Raw genomic sequence first — 15280 nt, 5'->3', positions numbered from 1 at the left:
GACCAGCTCCCAACGTCAGTGGCCTCATAGCTCACTTGGTTAGAGCGTCGCACAGGCATCACGAGGTCACGGGTTCAAATCCCGTTGAAGTGCTGAGTTTTTCAGGCTTCTCTACGAAATTGCTAAAATTGCGTTCACAACTGCGAGGATCATAGCTTCACTTAAGTGTATATATATATTAATAATGTTTTAATTTTCGAGACTATGGCAGCCTTTAGACGAAAGAATTTTCATTTTTAATTGCGTCACGAGCCCAAATGTACTCTCGCGCCGTTTGTCTCGATTGTGTGACATAACACGATTAACTCGAAAGCGCGCATATCGGCAGATATAGCGATCAACATTTTCCCGTCTGGCCCGACCTAACTTGGTCATAAAGAATATTGTTGCTAACAAGCTGGACCAGACGGCAGGATAGTTCTCACGTATTGTACAAGGTGAACGAGACGGAATAAAGGTGAGAAATTTGCAATAGCGCTAAGCTATACTGTAGGAGTGAATGTTTCTTGTCGTTGCCCTCGTCCTTCCTTAAACGACGTGAAACGACGGAATTTGAAGTTTAGAGGAGGGCGTGAAGACCCGGAAATAATAAATAATAACCTCCTCGTAGCTTCGTAAGCTCCTTATTTTCTTTTGGGTTGGGTGAGCAGGGCTGCATGTGTCAAGTGATAAAAGCTTTCGTTTAATATAATTGATCCCTTATTTCTGATCCAGGGTCTGTTACTAGCGCACGATAGACTTGCCTTTAGAGAGGCTCTTCCAAGTGAAGAAGACGTTCAAGAATTGGAGTCTGAACAAGATCAGCCGCAAGAACCACAGCCAGTTGCAAACGAATATTCACTGGTGGAAGAGGACAACATGAAGGTAGTGAGAATTGACAAAGCAACTGAACCTTTAGGAGCAACTGTCAAGAATGCTTATGGCTCTGTATTGATTGGAAGAATTGTCAAAGGCGGCGCAGCAGATAAGTGTGGTAAGTAAAACAACAAAGCCAGCCGCAGTTTCTGGGAATGTATCACCAGTCAGCTGCATTGATCGAGTTCTCAGAGTTAAAAAGATTGCCCTTGGGTCTTATTTGCATTCAAGGAGAAAGCATTCTAATCGTGTCAGTCCCGCGGGATGTCCCTTGGGTATCGATCGTGATGCCATACGATTTCAGCGTTTGGACGCCATATTGTCAGTATTGTTGTGGCACAAATAACCACGATCTCATGTGATAGGATTACGGCTTGCCCAAGGGAAGTCAAGTCCTGTTGGAATGGGTTATTAACACCGGGATGGGTGACCATTCTGTAAGACCGCGTGCTCTACACGTAGGGGAGTCACGCTGTTTGGCCAACCAGCAAGAAAGACTACTGATATCCCACAAAACTAATATTGAATAATGACACATGTATAACTATTCCATAATTGTTTTCAAGAAAAGTATTAGCAACGAGATAACAGTCAAGATACTTATAATGTAATACCTTCATTACTGAATAAATATTGGGAAAGGGTACAAAAGCGTAAAAGCGTAAAAACAAAATCTTCATAGCAGGGTCAAGATTCGGTACAAATTCAGACCACTTTAAAAATAAGGTCCACGCTAACCCTTCCCATATTAACTGACTTCATCGCCATACCTATTTTTTACATATCTTAGGTCTTCTCCAAGAAGGCGACGAGATCCTCGAAATCAATGGAGTAAATATGAGAGGGAAAACTGTCGCTGAGGTCTGCGAGTTACTGGCTGATATGAACGGTACGCTGACGTTTGTTCTGAACCCAGCAAATCGGCCCCGTGTTCCCTCGGACAGAGAGGTGCATGTGCGCGCTAATTTCAACTATCAACCGTACGAGGATGAATTAGTACCGTGCAGGGAACTGGGTCTAGCATTCAGACGAGGTGATATACTCCATGTTGTCAATCAGGAGGATCCTCATTGGTGGCAGGTTAGTGACGTCATGATTCCATGATTTCTGGTTTAGCTCAATTGGTAAAGGTATGGCTTTTGTAGGAACAGGTCAATCACTAATTGGATCTTTTCTCTTATCCGTAAAGCAAATGTTTTGAATACTCGTAAAACGCAGCACTGTCAGAGGGACGAGAGATTAAGCCCTATCCTTCTTTCCTCCTCTTTTAGCAGCGTCTGTGGTTGAATTATTAACATTAAGGACTTGACTTTAATATACTTTGTGGGGAAGACGTTTCAGTCAAGAGTTGTTGTTGTTGTTTTGTTTTAGGCATGGAGAGTTGGTGAGGAAGGCAAAACTTTAGCTGGTCTAATTCCATCCAAACATTTCCAACAACAGTAAGTTGAACTTGGTTTGCTTCGTTTGGAGTTGGGGTACCAACCCGTAATGTATAACTAAAAGGACTTTTAGTTTTGCAACCATATAAGGTGGCACACGTTACTCGCCTAATAACAAGGTTGACAAATTACTCCACAATTTATAATTTCACATGTGAAATTACAATGTTGCCATGACAACTTTTCTTACAGTTCCAATTGTGTCGTTAGGCGAGCCCCACTCGACCCAAGCCTCCACTCGTTTTTTCACACGGTTGCTTTCGTTTCACCGACTATCTGGGAACCTGGAACACGCTACATCAAAATATAATTTCGCGTTATTTTAATAATTTCGTTAATTCTCTATTTTCGAATTCCCCATAATACACTTTGTCTGCCCCCCAAATTTTACATAAACCATTGTTTTCAAATGCTCTTGGGAATATGCAGTGTCCCTAAGAGCATTTGAAAACAATAGTTTATGCAAAATTTGAGGGCATACAAAGTGTATTATGGGGAATTCGAAAATAGAGAATGTTCCAATTTGTTCCCGTGTAAAATGTAAAGCAAGTATCGTGTTATTGAACTGATATAAACGGCATGGAAGCATGATTAAGAATTAAACATCAGTTGATGGGTGTTCAAGCCCTCCACATTACCGCAAATGTGGTGATTTCTCGTCGTTGTTAGAAACTATTGAACGCACGCGCTGAGCGTGCAGAGGCATTGGTTTTGTTCATGTAACCTATTGTTTTTTGACTGAGTTGTGAAGTTCTCTTTCTTCGCCACCGTCCAGGCCCGGGTTGCTCGAAGCATGGTTTACGCTAACCAGCGTTAAATGCTATGGAAACCTGTGGGTTTTGATACCTCTTAACAACCGGTTAGCGCTAACGAGGCTTCGAGGAACTGACCCCCGGCCAAGAAAAGGGAATATTTAACATTAGTAACAATTTATAGTGTCATGTGACTTGAGGGAAATATCTTAAAACCTCTATGCTGGTATCCTTGTCGACAGGAAAGAAAGTATGAGGAAAACAGCTCGAGAAACAGAGACAGCGTCCAAAGAAAGTAAGAAGATAAAATACTTCATGGCGTAGATATTTTGTTAAAGATTTTTGCTAGGGCAATGCAAAGTAGTTTGATTTAATCCTAACGTTTGCTTTCCAATGTCCTTCTTTTCTTTAGACAAAGGATGCCTCTGCTTCAAACGAAAACGAAGAAAAAAAGTTCTTTACAATGCACAGCATAACGAAGGTTAGCGATTATTTGCAAGTGAGCATTGCTCATCATCACGTGCTCGTGCGCTTTCTTATGCACTTTTTCCACGTGCACTTGCCCACGCACTGCGAGATACACGTGCCATTAACGAGTCTGTTGAAGTGCTCTAATCGTTAAAACCCCCCTCCCTCCCTCCCACTGAGATAATTCCTAATCACCTATGGTTATTTTAACTTCAAAATTTCAGTTGTAATGTGCTATGACATTTAATAAAACCAAGTAAAAAGTCATTTGGCTCACTGCTTTGTTTCAAAGGCTCCTTTGCAATGCAATACGTCTTTCAAAACTGCAAAGCAAAGCAGTGTGTTCAACTAGCAAGGGACTGCCAATTTCGCTAGCTCTGTTTAGCTTCTTCGACCTGTTGGAAGCGAGGGGTCAGCGTAAAATATATGCTCTATGCCGGTAAACTGTAAACTTAGCCTTTTAAAAGTTAAAAAAGATATTTATGCTGAGCAAAGTCACAGGGATGTCCACAAGCCAAAAAATCACGTTTTCCCCGCGAACTGCGTCGTCACAAGACCTCTTTACAGTTGTTGCCTTAGTTACCTGTCCTTTAAATGAAAGTGAGGCTGGTGTTGACCTTGTTATGATACACACCTCCCTCCTTTTCGTATGTTAATGATGTTGTTGTCATACTAATTAGTAAGAATTTACATTAGAAAAGCAGTGAGGTTTCAGGTAACTAAGCACACAACTGTAAAATAGACTATTCATGTTTGTAAATTTTCGTCTCAATTGTTTGATGTGTTTTTTACTTCGTAGATTATGTCGCGGACGAGGTTCTGACGTATGAAGAAGTAGCGCTCTTAGAACCCGACCCACAGAAAAAACGTCCGGTGGTGCTTATAGGTCAGTATACTTGTATAAAGTTTTTTAATTCTGGCATAATTTCACTATCTTTATATTGGTTTTGTGTGATCTTAAGAGATCGCTTAGGTTCCAATATTTTGCTAGTGTTAAGAGTGAAAGGACAAGTTTTGCATCATGAGCGCGCGCATTTGAAGGTGCCGGGTTGCTCGTTGGTTTTGAGTGCTTCTAACTCAAAAGTTGACTACGTTTTTGTCGCGTTTGAATGAAATTAGTGGAGGTTCTACCAGTCTCGGGATCATTTTGGAGTATTTTAAAGTTGCTAAAAATGATACCTTTGACCGCGTGATTATGAGGATGGAAAGTGAGGTTGAATGGAATTCTGTCATTCTTATCCTTTTGTGGCCTTTGTAGTGCTGACTGTCGTTCAAATTGTTGGGCACGATGATGGCCCGCGTTTCCAGCAAATCAGAGGAGATGTACCAGTTTTTTCGAAAAACGTGGCTATCCTGTCTCTTTGGTCAAAGCGGGTCATCATCTTGCCCAACAATTTGATTTCGTCCAAAGAAGAAAGTGCTTCCCACGGGCAGCAGGTCGATTTTCCATGCCAACAATGGCTACTGGAACAAAACTTTACGTCTTTTCTTCCAGGTCCTGATAGAGTTGGTCGCAAAGAACTAAGACAAAGGCTGATTCTCTTTTCTCAAGAACGATATGCTGGGGTAGTACCTCGTAAGTAGCGTTCGTCATAAAAGGAACTGTTGCTCATTAAGTAAAACGTAAAATTTCTCTTTTTTGTTCGTTGGCTAAAACTTCCGTTCAATTTTCTGTGGTTGTAGCTATTTTACTCTTCTGTATGACTAGCTTAAACTACGTCAATCATCTGTTTCTGCTCGCCCGTCTGCCACAGATAAAAAGTGCATCAATCAATTAACTCGTCTTAGAGAAGGTGGAAGATAGACTTCGTCGATTTAAAGATCCCCCAAGAAGGATTGCGACAATTAAAAATGAAAAAGTGCAACTAGTAACAATGACAAGAAGTTCCCCATCATTCTAGTTCATTTAACAGGCTCATAATTATGTATCAGCACATTGATGTCACATTAATTCTGTCTTAATATCAAGCGCTGTCTTTTCCCCAGATACCAGTAGACCGAAAAGACCGGAAGAGGTACACGGACGAGATTACTATTTTGTGCCGCAATCCGCATTTGACCTGGATATAGTGTCCAATAAGTTCGTGGAACACGGCGAAATCCATGGTTATTGTTATGGAACAGCTCTGGACTCAATCAGAAGAGTGGCCAACTCTGGAAAATATTGTATTTTAAATCTTAATTGCGAGGTATGCGAGTTTCTAATCAGCTTCCATATAGATGTTAACTGGTTCGAAGTTCACCCACAAGAAATTTCTACCCACTGGCTGACTGATTGACTGACTGTAGGACGGAGTACCTGACTGACTGGCTGGCTGATTGACTGACTAGCTTTCTGGCTGGGGCACTGACTGACTGACGGACTACTCACTCACTCACTCACTCACTCACTCGGTCGCTCGCGCACTGACTCACTCACTCATTTACTCACTGGATGACCAACAGGCAGACTCGCTCACCGGCGCACTGACCAGCTTCCTGGCTGGCGCAATGACCGACAGGCTGACGGACAACTGTACTCACCGACCGTCATACCGATGATTGAGTGATTGATTGAGTGATTGATTGAGTGATTGATTAACCGACCGTCTGACTGACTCACTGATTCATTGATTGACTAACTGGCTGGCTCTCTGACTAACAGGCTGCATGAGTGACTGACTGACTCATTGACCTGCTAATTTAATTGCCAGATAATTGAGTTACAGACTCGTCGACTGATAAACTTTGTTTTTATTTTATCAGGCCCTAAAAATACTCATGGCGTCGGATGTCAAACCTTACGTGGTTTTTATACAACCCCCTCCTTATGATAGAATTATCCAGCTTAGAAGAGGAAAAGTGGATCCTTTTAACCCTAAACCAGATGCCCAAATGAATGTAAGTGTTATTTGGCGAAAAAGTGTTTTATCGGCGAAAGTGCATATATACGCAAGATAGTTGACACTTTAATAAATTGATCATTAAATTGTTGAGATATAAAGAGCGCAGTCATTTAGAACAAAGACCCGTTTTGTGCTTTAAGTACGATCGCGTCGAATTTGATTGCTCAATTCTCGCCGGTAAGCAAGTAAACCACCCGCGGGAAAGATGATAGGCTGGACTGTAGAGCCCGCAGACTAGTGGGACATGTTGTCCATTCGGGACCTTGATAAACGACCCAGCAACTCCCCCGGCCCCCCCCCTCCCCCCCAGGAACTCTTGTAGATCAATGTGTAGAGCATCCGACCAGAGTTACGGAGCTTGTAGGCTCGAATCCTGCCGCGGGTTCAGATTTTCCAGTTATCCTTTCGCCTGAGCCAAGCAACTCGCCAATTCTTTGATTCCCCTCACGTGATAAGACGGTCATGTTGGTGCCAAAACAATAGCAAAATGTAGTTCAAGGTTTGCATTATAATAGTCAAATTCCCAAAAGACTTTGAAAACCCTTAAATAACAATGACCACAACCAGGTTTTCTGAGCCCGCGAGACTGGGCACCCCCAGCAAACCATTGTTTTAACGAAAACTGCTGGCCAGCAATCTGGTTCTGGTCATTGCTGTGTAAGGTCTTCCAAAGACTTTTCCCTATTATTCTTTCCACCAACATGGCCGCTATGACGTCAGTTGCAATCAAAGAATCGTTAACAATTATTCCATGAGCGCGCTTTGGATATGAGATGGTAGGCTGATTTAGCAACAGAACGGGAACGTCAGTGGCGACGTCGCGCGCAGCAAAACTACCAATGAGAATTTAGAATAGAGAAGAAAAGAGTGGAGTCTACTCTATTCTGAATTCTCATTGGTGCTTTTTCTGCGCGCGCCGTCGCCAATGACGTTCCCGTTCTGTTGCTAAATCAGCCTGGTAAATAGCCAACGAGGCGCGTAGCACCGAGTTGGCTATAACCACTCTCATATCTAACAAGCGCGAATGGAATAATTGTTTTATTAAATTCCTTAAACTCCACAAATTTAGAAGTACGAAATACGAGCGGAAAAAGCGAGCAAATCCGTGCGAAATCGAAAAAAACTTGATGAGAATTGATGCGATGTTGTGTAATACCTTGTTGTCAGACAGACGCAGGCTCATCACAAAAACATTTCTTGCCTTTTCGCGTACTTCTAAACGTCGGAATTGATCCAAACTTTCCACAAAAAAAGTTCTTTTTCTCCTTTGTGGCTTTATTCAAAGAGAAATTTGGTATTCCGACGAAAATATTTTAGTTTAGCAACGCTGAACGCAATCATTTACCATATAAGGTCAAACCAAGGTATATGAGCTGATAACCGAGATTGAGTGAACCAATCAGAGCACGCGAAATGCATTATCCGAGGTTGAGAATTTAATAACAGTTTTTAACCTCCTGATCATATTTGCAGAACGCCGAACTCCACGAAATGGTCGAAAAAGCGCAAGAAATGGAGGAAAATTACGGGCATTATTTTGATAAAAAGATCGTGAACACGGATTTGGAGAGAACGTTCGATGAACTAAGACAAACCATCGAGAAACTTGATGTCGAAGCTCAGTGGGTTCCAGCTTTCTGGGTACAAGAGAGCCGAGCCATTTTGTAGCTCGCAACAACGATTGCGGAAATGGAGAGTACATGCGTGATATGACGTAAATTTCGCACGAAACAGCCGCAAAACACAATCAAGAACAGGCAAAGCAGCGGATGGTATTTCTTTCACACAAGGACGCGTTAGAAGAGAAATGTTAGAAAGGAGGTTACGGTGGTTCCGACATGACGTGATTCATCAAACCATATATAAAGTTATTAACAAAAGTATTTTTAGTCGAGCGACATGTTTACTCAAGAAAAGACAAGCAGGTCGAGGATGAGCCTTATTACAACTGAATCTGCGTATATTTGGACAAGTTACAGTAATATTTTTTTAACAAATGTTTAATAATTACCTCAACGGAATTTAAAAATAATCCATTCCCGATGTAAATATTCTTTTACCGGAGTATCGTGAAACCAACTTACTCGTTCTGAGCTGATTTCTACCAAATTTATAGTCAAGTAGACTACCTTTTGTGAGATCTTTGCAACTTACAGATCAAAATTAACCTGAGCTATTGGGTGAAAAGGGTTTAATTTGATTTCAAATTGAAGTTAAAATGGAAATATCCCGATGGCTTGGATTTTTGTGCCATCTTTGTTTCCTCTTTGTAAATTCATTGGTTACAAAGAGTATTAAATGAATCAATATTCTGTTAAAATGGACATATTCACTTCGCAAGAATTATAGGTTTCTTAACAACGTAAATTGTCACAAGCTGATGTAACTGTAAGATTAAATTTATTATTTTGATCATTAACATAAGCTGACGGTTGTCTTTCCTCAGGCCTGCTCGGTGTTAAGGCCTGGACAAACGCTCGCAACATTTCAACGCAATATCTTGCAACATTGTTGGCCACCCTGTTGCGATATGTTGCAACGGGTTGGATGATGTTGGATCAAATTTTAAAACGGTCAAATTTTCCGTGCAACATTTTGGATGTTGCGTGATGTTGTACTCGTTTGGTCACGTTCACGCAACATTAGTGCGCTAAGGCATTTGCGTTAGGTCCACTTCTTTATCTTCAGGGGCCTGGGGCACATGAACATTGACATGTTGCGTTGAAAATGATGGAAATGTTGCGTGCGTTTATCCACCCCGTTCAACGCATGTCGCAACATCAAGCAACAATGTTGCAAGATGTTGCGTTGAAATGTTGCGAGCGTTTGGCCAGGCCTTTACTCAGTGTTAAGTATCACGACAACCATGCAACTCTTCGGGGTTTATGTTACTCCACCACTGGTTAGCCCACTGGTCGAGCAACTCAACTCTGGACTACGCTCAGAATATAATTTTGTTTTAAGTGGTTTGCTTTTTCACATAGAAAAAGGTATTGGTTTATCTGATTGAACCACATATTTTAGTCGATTTATGATTATTATTGGTCTTCTCGACCTAGTTAGACCTTTGATACCTTAAACAACGCTATACTTTTGCTGGATTTCTGTACTCTTAGTTCCAACCTGTTTAAGGGGGAGTTTTGCATTTAATGCGCTTGCGAAGTGGAATAAGCCAATGAAAATCTTCCCAAGAAATTACAGGAAAAAAGATCAGTCACTAGTCACTGATTCTGGCGCGGGAAATTTAAAACCTATCTGCAATGCAAGGAAAGTGATTTATGGCTAACAGAAACAGCTTCTTTGGTTGTGATTGGTTAAAAATTCAAAGACCCTGTTACCCAATCACAATTTAAGCTTTGTTCAGCATGATTGATGTTGTTTCTTGATATCAAAAATATTAACCGTGATAGTCTTATAATTCTGTGTAATTTTTTAAACATACAAACTCATTTTGTATACGTTACATGACATTTACAGAGTGGTTATGTAAATAGTACAATTATGTAATGTGAGGTTTTCTAAGAAAGTGTAGATGGGACTAGTCTATCTTTTTAAAGATTAAGTTTTGTGCTAATCGCCAACGTCTCACCATTTCGCTAAAATTTGCTCATTAAAAATTAGTTATGAAAATAAAACAGACATAAAAGTAAGGTGTAGGAATTGCGCACAAGTAAAGAAAAAGAACAGAAAAACACTTGGAAAAGATTTAGTAAGCAACAAAAAATAATCTCTCAATGTAAATTTTTAGAAAGCTGTTAATAATTGGAAGCAGATATTTTTATATTCTTCTTGGGCCTTAAAATATTTAATTCTGTCAATGACGTTTTATCACAGGTTATTTTTAACTTTTGGAATTCATCTGACTTACAGTGTCTGTAACTTTGAGAAAAATGGGCGACATTTTCTTCCCTTGTGCTTTCCGCTGACGAAGAATGCGGTGGAACTGCTGTTGTAAGGAAATGAAGACGCTCAAAGCAGGCACTGTTAATTTATGCATTTATTGTAAAAGTGCTGGACGCGTTGTGGTGTGAGCGCAGTGGAATGCACATTGGTCACCAAGTGTCGCCAGTATGTGGCAAATTGTAAAATCTACTAATTGGCAATCGTCAACTCGTCAAACATCACTTAAGTCCCTATTCTGTAGGCATTTTATTTTATGGGATCAAATAAAGGATAATTTCAACGTAATTTCGCTTTTGATTCCAGTGTCTTGTTTTGGGAAAGAGGCTTGCAACAAGAGTGAATTAGATAAGAGTGTTCTTATAGCAAGTGTGGGCTCCCCAGCGCAGTCATAAATGAGTCTATTTATAGATTACCCGTTCCCGCGAAAATCAGTTGCCATGTCCCTGAAAAACAAGGCAGAAGCAGTCACGCGTGACATGGTTCTTCTGATTGTTTAAAATTGGCGGCCCTTTGTTTGTTTCGCGCGCAAAGTGTATCTAAAAATAAATCCATTTGTGACTGCTGTGGCAAGGCCGCAAATTGATACACTCAAACCACCGGCATTTGACAATCTTCTGTGCACGAGGAGTGGGGATTTTGACCTTTGCCTGCGTGGGGTGAGGAAAATTGAACCGGAAGTGCCAGGGTTCAAGTAATTGTTTTTTTTTTTCGGGCGCCGAAGTCGCTAACAGCTATAAAACACGTGTTTGGACGAGATGGAAAAGTTTAAAGAAAGAGATGTAGCATTTGTGAGCAATTGGCTTACAAAAAAGGGCTTCAAAAGGTCTTTATTAAAGACGGCAGGAGCCGACGACGATTGTTCTTTAATAAGGTATGACAGGCAAATCCTTCAAATCCAACGATAGGGTAGGGCATTCGAACACCATTTTGGCCCGAGGGGGCGGTAATTTGAATGATCCAATCTTCAAAAGTTGCCCGGGAGGGTGGGGGGTGTTGAAGTTTCGAGTTGATCGACGCAAAAGTATCCCAAACATTCATAAAATCTAACCTTTGGGCTAAAAACTTTTGTTTAGGCCTAATTAGGCTTAAGGTTGGCTGTTTTGCATGTTAAGGATACTTTTTGTATTGGTAATGAATGGCCTGTGACCTGTAAAAAAACATTACTGTAGCACTGACATGTTCTATGGGTAGGAAAGGGGGAACACACAGCACAAGTGCCCACTGTTCCGGGGAAGAGATAACACGGGGTAACACAAAACGCTGTAACACCCAGCTATCATAAGCATGCGGTTTGAAGTTGTGGATGGCCGTTGGATCAAAGTGAGTTTCCACCCCACCCATGGCAGGACTCTTTTCCCGCACTTGTCGGCCCTGTCAGCGAACGCAAAAAGAAAGCAGGGAACAGTCAACTCAGTCACTTGACTTACTTCCATGAAATAACGTTAAACGTTGTGGCAGTTTCACCTGTACGGAACTATACAACTGAAAACTCAACAAATGTCACCTTTATAAATCAGTGCTGTTCACCCGCGTGAAGTTTGTGCACGACCAAACGTTGCTATTTGCTGCGGTTCGAAAGAATAGCAGCAAATTAACGTTTTCACGGTCCACCGAAGGTTTGACAGTTGCCTTGGCAACATCAGAGTTGAAAGCACGTGCTGGCGGGATTTTGCTGAGGGGAATCATTCTACACTGGCAACGCTGCAGCCTTCGGGTTCTTGTTTAATTTTGTACTTTTTCAACCCGGTATCACATCATATCGACACATTCTACATACTTACTGCGAGGAACTCCACCCTGTGCAGCAGCCAGTATCCTATTTACCAGTGAAAAGTTGTTTATTGTCTGATTGAGGGTATAGGGTAAACGTTGTGACTGAGTGCCTGCGCGTCACGTTTGAGGTGATCGTGACGTGGTGAAGAGTTTTTACTTTCACTTTTATCAATGACGGTGGTGTTTGGCCGACCACAAATACCTGAGAAGCTGCTAAGAAGAGAATGAAGAACACCTTGACCTGAACAAAGAAACTGTTGGATAAATTACGATGCGAACCACTCCTGACTCAAACCAATCGTCATCGCATCTGTTGACTTGTCTGTCCACAAGAAAAGCAAGGGTGTGCTTTGCGTTGATAATCGTAAATGTGCTTTTAATTGTGGGAATATTCCTCTCCGCTACAAGAAGAGTAAATGAATCTCCTAACAGGACCAATTCAACGAACATTTCGTCAAAAGCATTTGAACTCAATGCAACAGAAAGCACAAACATTACAGTCGACCGATACAAACAATCAAGTCTTCCTGAAGAATGGTGACATATAAATGAATTCGAAAATGACTGGGATATATAACGAATGGGAAAAATCCACAGATCTGTTCGTTTACTAACAGTTTTCTACACAAATACTTTGGATTTCGGACTGATTGGAGAATGAGATAACACGTCAAAGGCTCGTGAACGGTCACGCAATGCTTCAGTTTGCTGTTAGCGTGACATCTTGGTTTCTCTATTACACTCTTTCAATGTTTCTAAAAGAATTTATTAGTCATTCAACCGTTCATTTTAGCATCGATAATTATAACTGGTTTTGATAATTCATACTTGATGGAAAGTAGAAGTTTGAGATTTTCAGGCATCTATGGGTGAGATCCACAAACATCTGTGGCAAGTGACAAAAAGTGAGAATGTCAAGGGAAAGTCAATCAACATCAGGGCAGAAGCGTGGCGAAAACTGTTCAAGTTGTTCGGAGGTAGGCCCAGTGATGAAAAGAGCAACATGGCAATTCACTGTAATGTTCATGAAAAAGTAAGGACCACTGACTTTGTTGAAAAAATGTCCTTATTAAGGATGGTGCCTACTAATTCAAAGATATTTTTGCCGGGTTTACAGTATATGCGGGAAAGCAGATCTTAACAAGTGTTATTGAAATCCAAAAAGAAAACTGGGGGTAACCACATATTCTTCCAAAGCAATGTATGGCATTCTTTTCCAAATTGAAACTTTATTATCACTGAAAAATGAGTGGTTACCCCAATTTTCTACTTGCTAAGTTCTCCACATAGTTTTAAACCATGCAAAAAGCACCACCCATAGGAAACCTGAGAATCTCGAGATGCGTAGAACGTATGTGCAATAACAATGGTAGGCAGCGTCCTTAATTCCAGGATATTTGCTTAAAATTAACCTAGTGACAAGCTGAACTCCTGCACAAGCTTTTCTTGTTGTCTTGTCTCTATAGATCCAGGTCTCTTTCTCCTTACTATGCTGATGGCCTCTGCTGCACTGCAGTGGGTTGTTTTCACAAGGTAACAGGCTAACATTGTCCCAACTCTGCCAAAACCAAATTGGCAATGTACTGCTACTGACTAAAAGTGAATGAAAATATAATAGTATAAATAGTAGTAACAATAACTGTAAAATAATAGGAACAAACAATAATAGGGAGCGAGGGAGTGAAGAAGGCAGTGAGTTGAAGAAACTGTGGAACATTCATGTGAAGGTTGTACCCATAGTGATAGGAACATTAGGAACAAATATATAAAAAAGTTAACTGATAGATTAAAGGACTTTGGTGCTGAAATTTGGACTGCAGAAAAGAGTGTTATTGCAGACGGCAATAATTCTTTGAAAAGTATTCAAAATTTAAGGAGACTTATTGTCACTGAACTTTGAGGACAACATTTCCCACTTCAGTGCTTGCAATAATAATCATCATCATCATTATCATCATATATCATAATCAAAAGGAAACTTTTGAAAACGGAAAAGTGTGGGAAAGTTCAGTTGCTTACGTTGTTTTTGAGCATTTATGTTTGGAAAGGCCAACACTACATGATTAAAATGTTACACTAAATTTTTTTGCTTTGTTTGTGCAGAGAACAACTTCCAATATGCATTGGTTGGGGCCTGATTTAAGTGATCAAAAGTAATTAATTTTGTTACAATGACGTTTAATAAAACTGTTTTCTGGCTTGGTCAAAGCTTATTCTTTTAACCCTTATGCTACACAAAATTATTGATTCTTGATGACAAATATGCACGTGCACACATCATTACCTTTCCCAGGAATCCACGTCCAGGACACCCTGCCAATTTGTTTACATGATCAAACAAAAACCTACTAGTAGATTAGGTACAGGGCCTAAAATACACACCAAATCCCCTTTCCCCTGCGGGTTCACCCATTGACGAGATAAATAGTCTGGCGTTAGACAGAGTAAAATACTAAGTCTGGCCAGTTTTGGCCGGTTCAGGTGTCAAAGGGTTAATTAATTAAATAAATTGATTAATTAAATTAATTAATAATCGAGACATAGTTTTTCAGCAAATGATTAACCCATTGACTCCTTTGGGTTCCCCAGTGACGAGTAAAATAGTCTGGCATTAGACAGAGTAACATATTAAGTCTGGCCAGATTTGGCCGGTTCAGGCGTCAAGAGGGTTAATTAATTAATGGGGACATTTATCATTAAGAGGACACAATACCTTCATTTACTGCCATCACATAACACTTTTTTTCCGCTCAAGGTAATTTTGGAATAGTGTCCATGATACTGTACCACAGGTTTTCTGCACTGAATGTGTGTTCCAAAATGAACACACATTTTTGCTACCAATTCATTAAAATCTTGTGCAATCAAATGTTTCTTTTTTTACTCCACATATCTTAGTCTTTGTAAATGGTGTTTTTTGAAGAACAAACATACAGCTAATGAAAAGTGATACGTAAGAGAAAAATAGTGTTAATTACTTCCATCAGGTTCGCCTGAGAAATGCATTAGTATGCATCAAGTTAAAAAATGTCAGACAGAAATGTAATCGCTCAGTTTTAGTTTGATTCCTGTTTGTTTCATTCATGTAATACATCATCAGCTGGAGTATCATTTCGTTTTACATGTAAATAAATGTTACAAAAAGAATGAAAATCATAGCAAACTCTACCAAATTCGCTCAGCCACACGTTCACCCACAATTATA

The 15280-nt window shown here is 40.4% G+C and overlaps 1 protein-coding gene across 2 annotated transcripts in view; it reads left to right on the top strand.

Annotated features, from left to right (window-relative positions):
* The window catches only part of LOC138027616 (protein PALS1-like), a 29067-nt gene extending 18480 nt beyond the window's left edge, over positions 1–10587 (top strand). Inside the window, exons 15-24 of one of the 2 annotated variants that reach the window (XM_068875168.1) lie at positions 715–973; positions 1646–1935; positions 2227–2294; positions 3289–3341; positions 3459–3527; positions 4314–4400; positions 5010–5090; positions 5501–5703; positions 6260–6394; positions 7873–10587. In XM_068875168.1, coding sequence (XP_068731269.1) covers positions 715–973; positions 1646–1935; positions 2227–2294; positions 3289–3341; positions 3459–3527; positions 4314–4400; positions 5010–5090; positions 5501–5703; positions 6260–6394; positions 7873–8067 — 1440 coding nt within the window. In that variant the 3' untranslated portion in view covers positions 8068–10587. The remainder of the gene's footprint in view (positions 1–714; positions 974–1645; positions 1936–2226; positions 2295–3288; positions 3342–3458; positions 3528–4313; positions 4401–5009; positions 5091–5500; positions 5704–6259; positions 6395–7872) is intronic. The other variant, XM_068875169.1, reaches the window with a different exon arrangement.
* Positions 10588–15280: the final 4693 nt, after the last annotated feature.

Source organism: Montipora capricornis, chromosome 12 (assembly GCF_036669925.1).
Source record: "Montipora capricornis isolate CH-2021 chromosome 12, ASM3666992v2, whole genome shotgun sequence".
Taxonomy (NCBI): Eukaryota; Metazoa; Cnidaria; class Anthozoa; order Scleractinia; family Acroporidae; genus Montipora; species Montipora capricornis.
The sequence above is the reverse complement of the archived record's forward strand: the minus strand, read 5'-3'. Positions and strand labels throughout refer to the sequence as shown.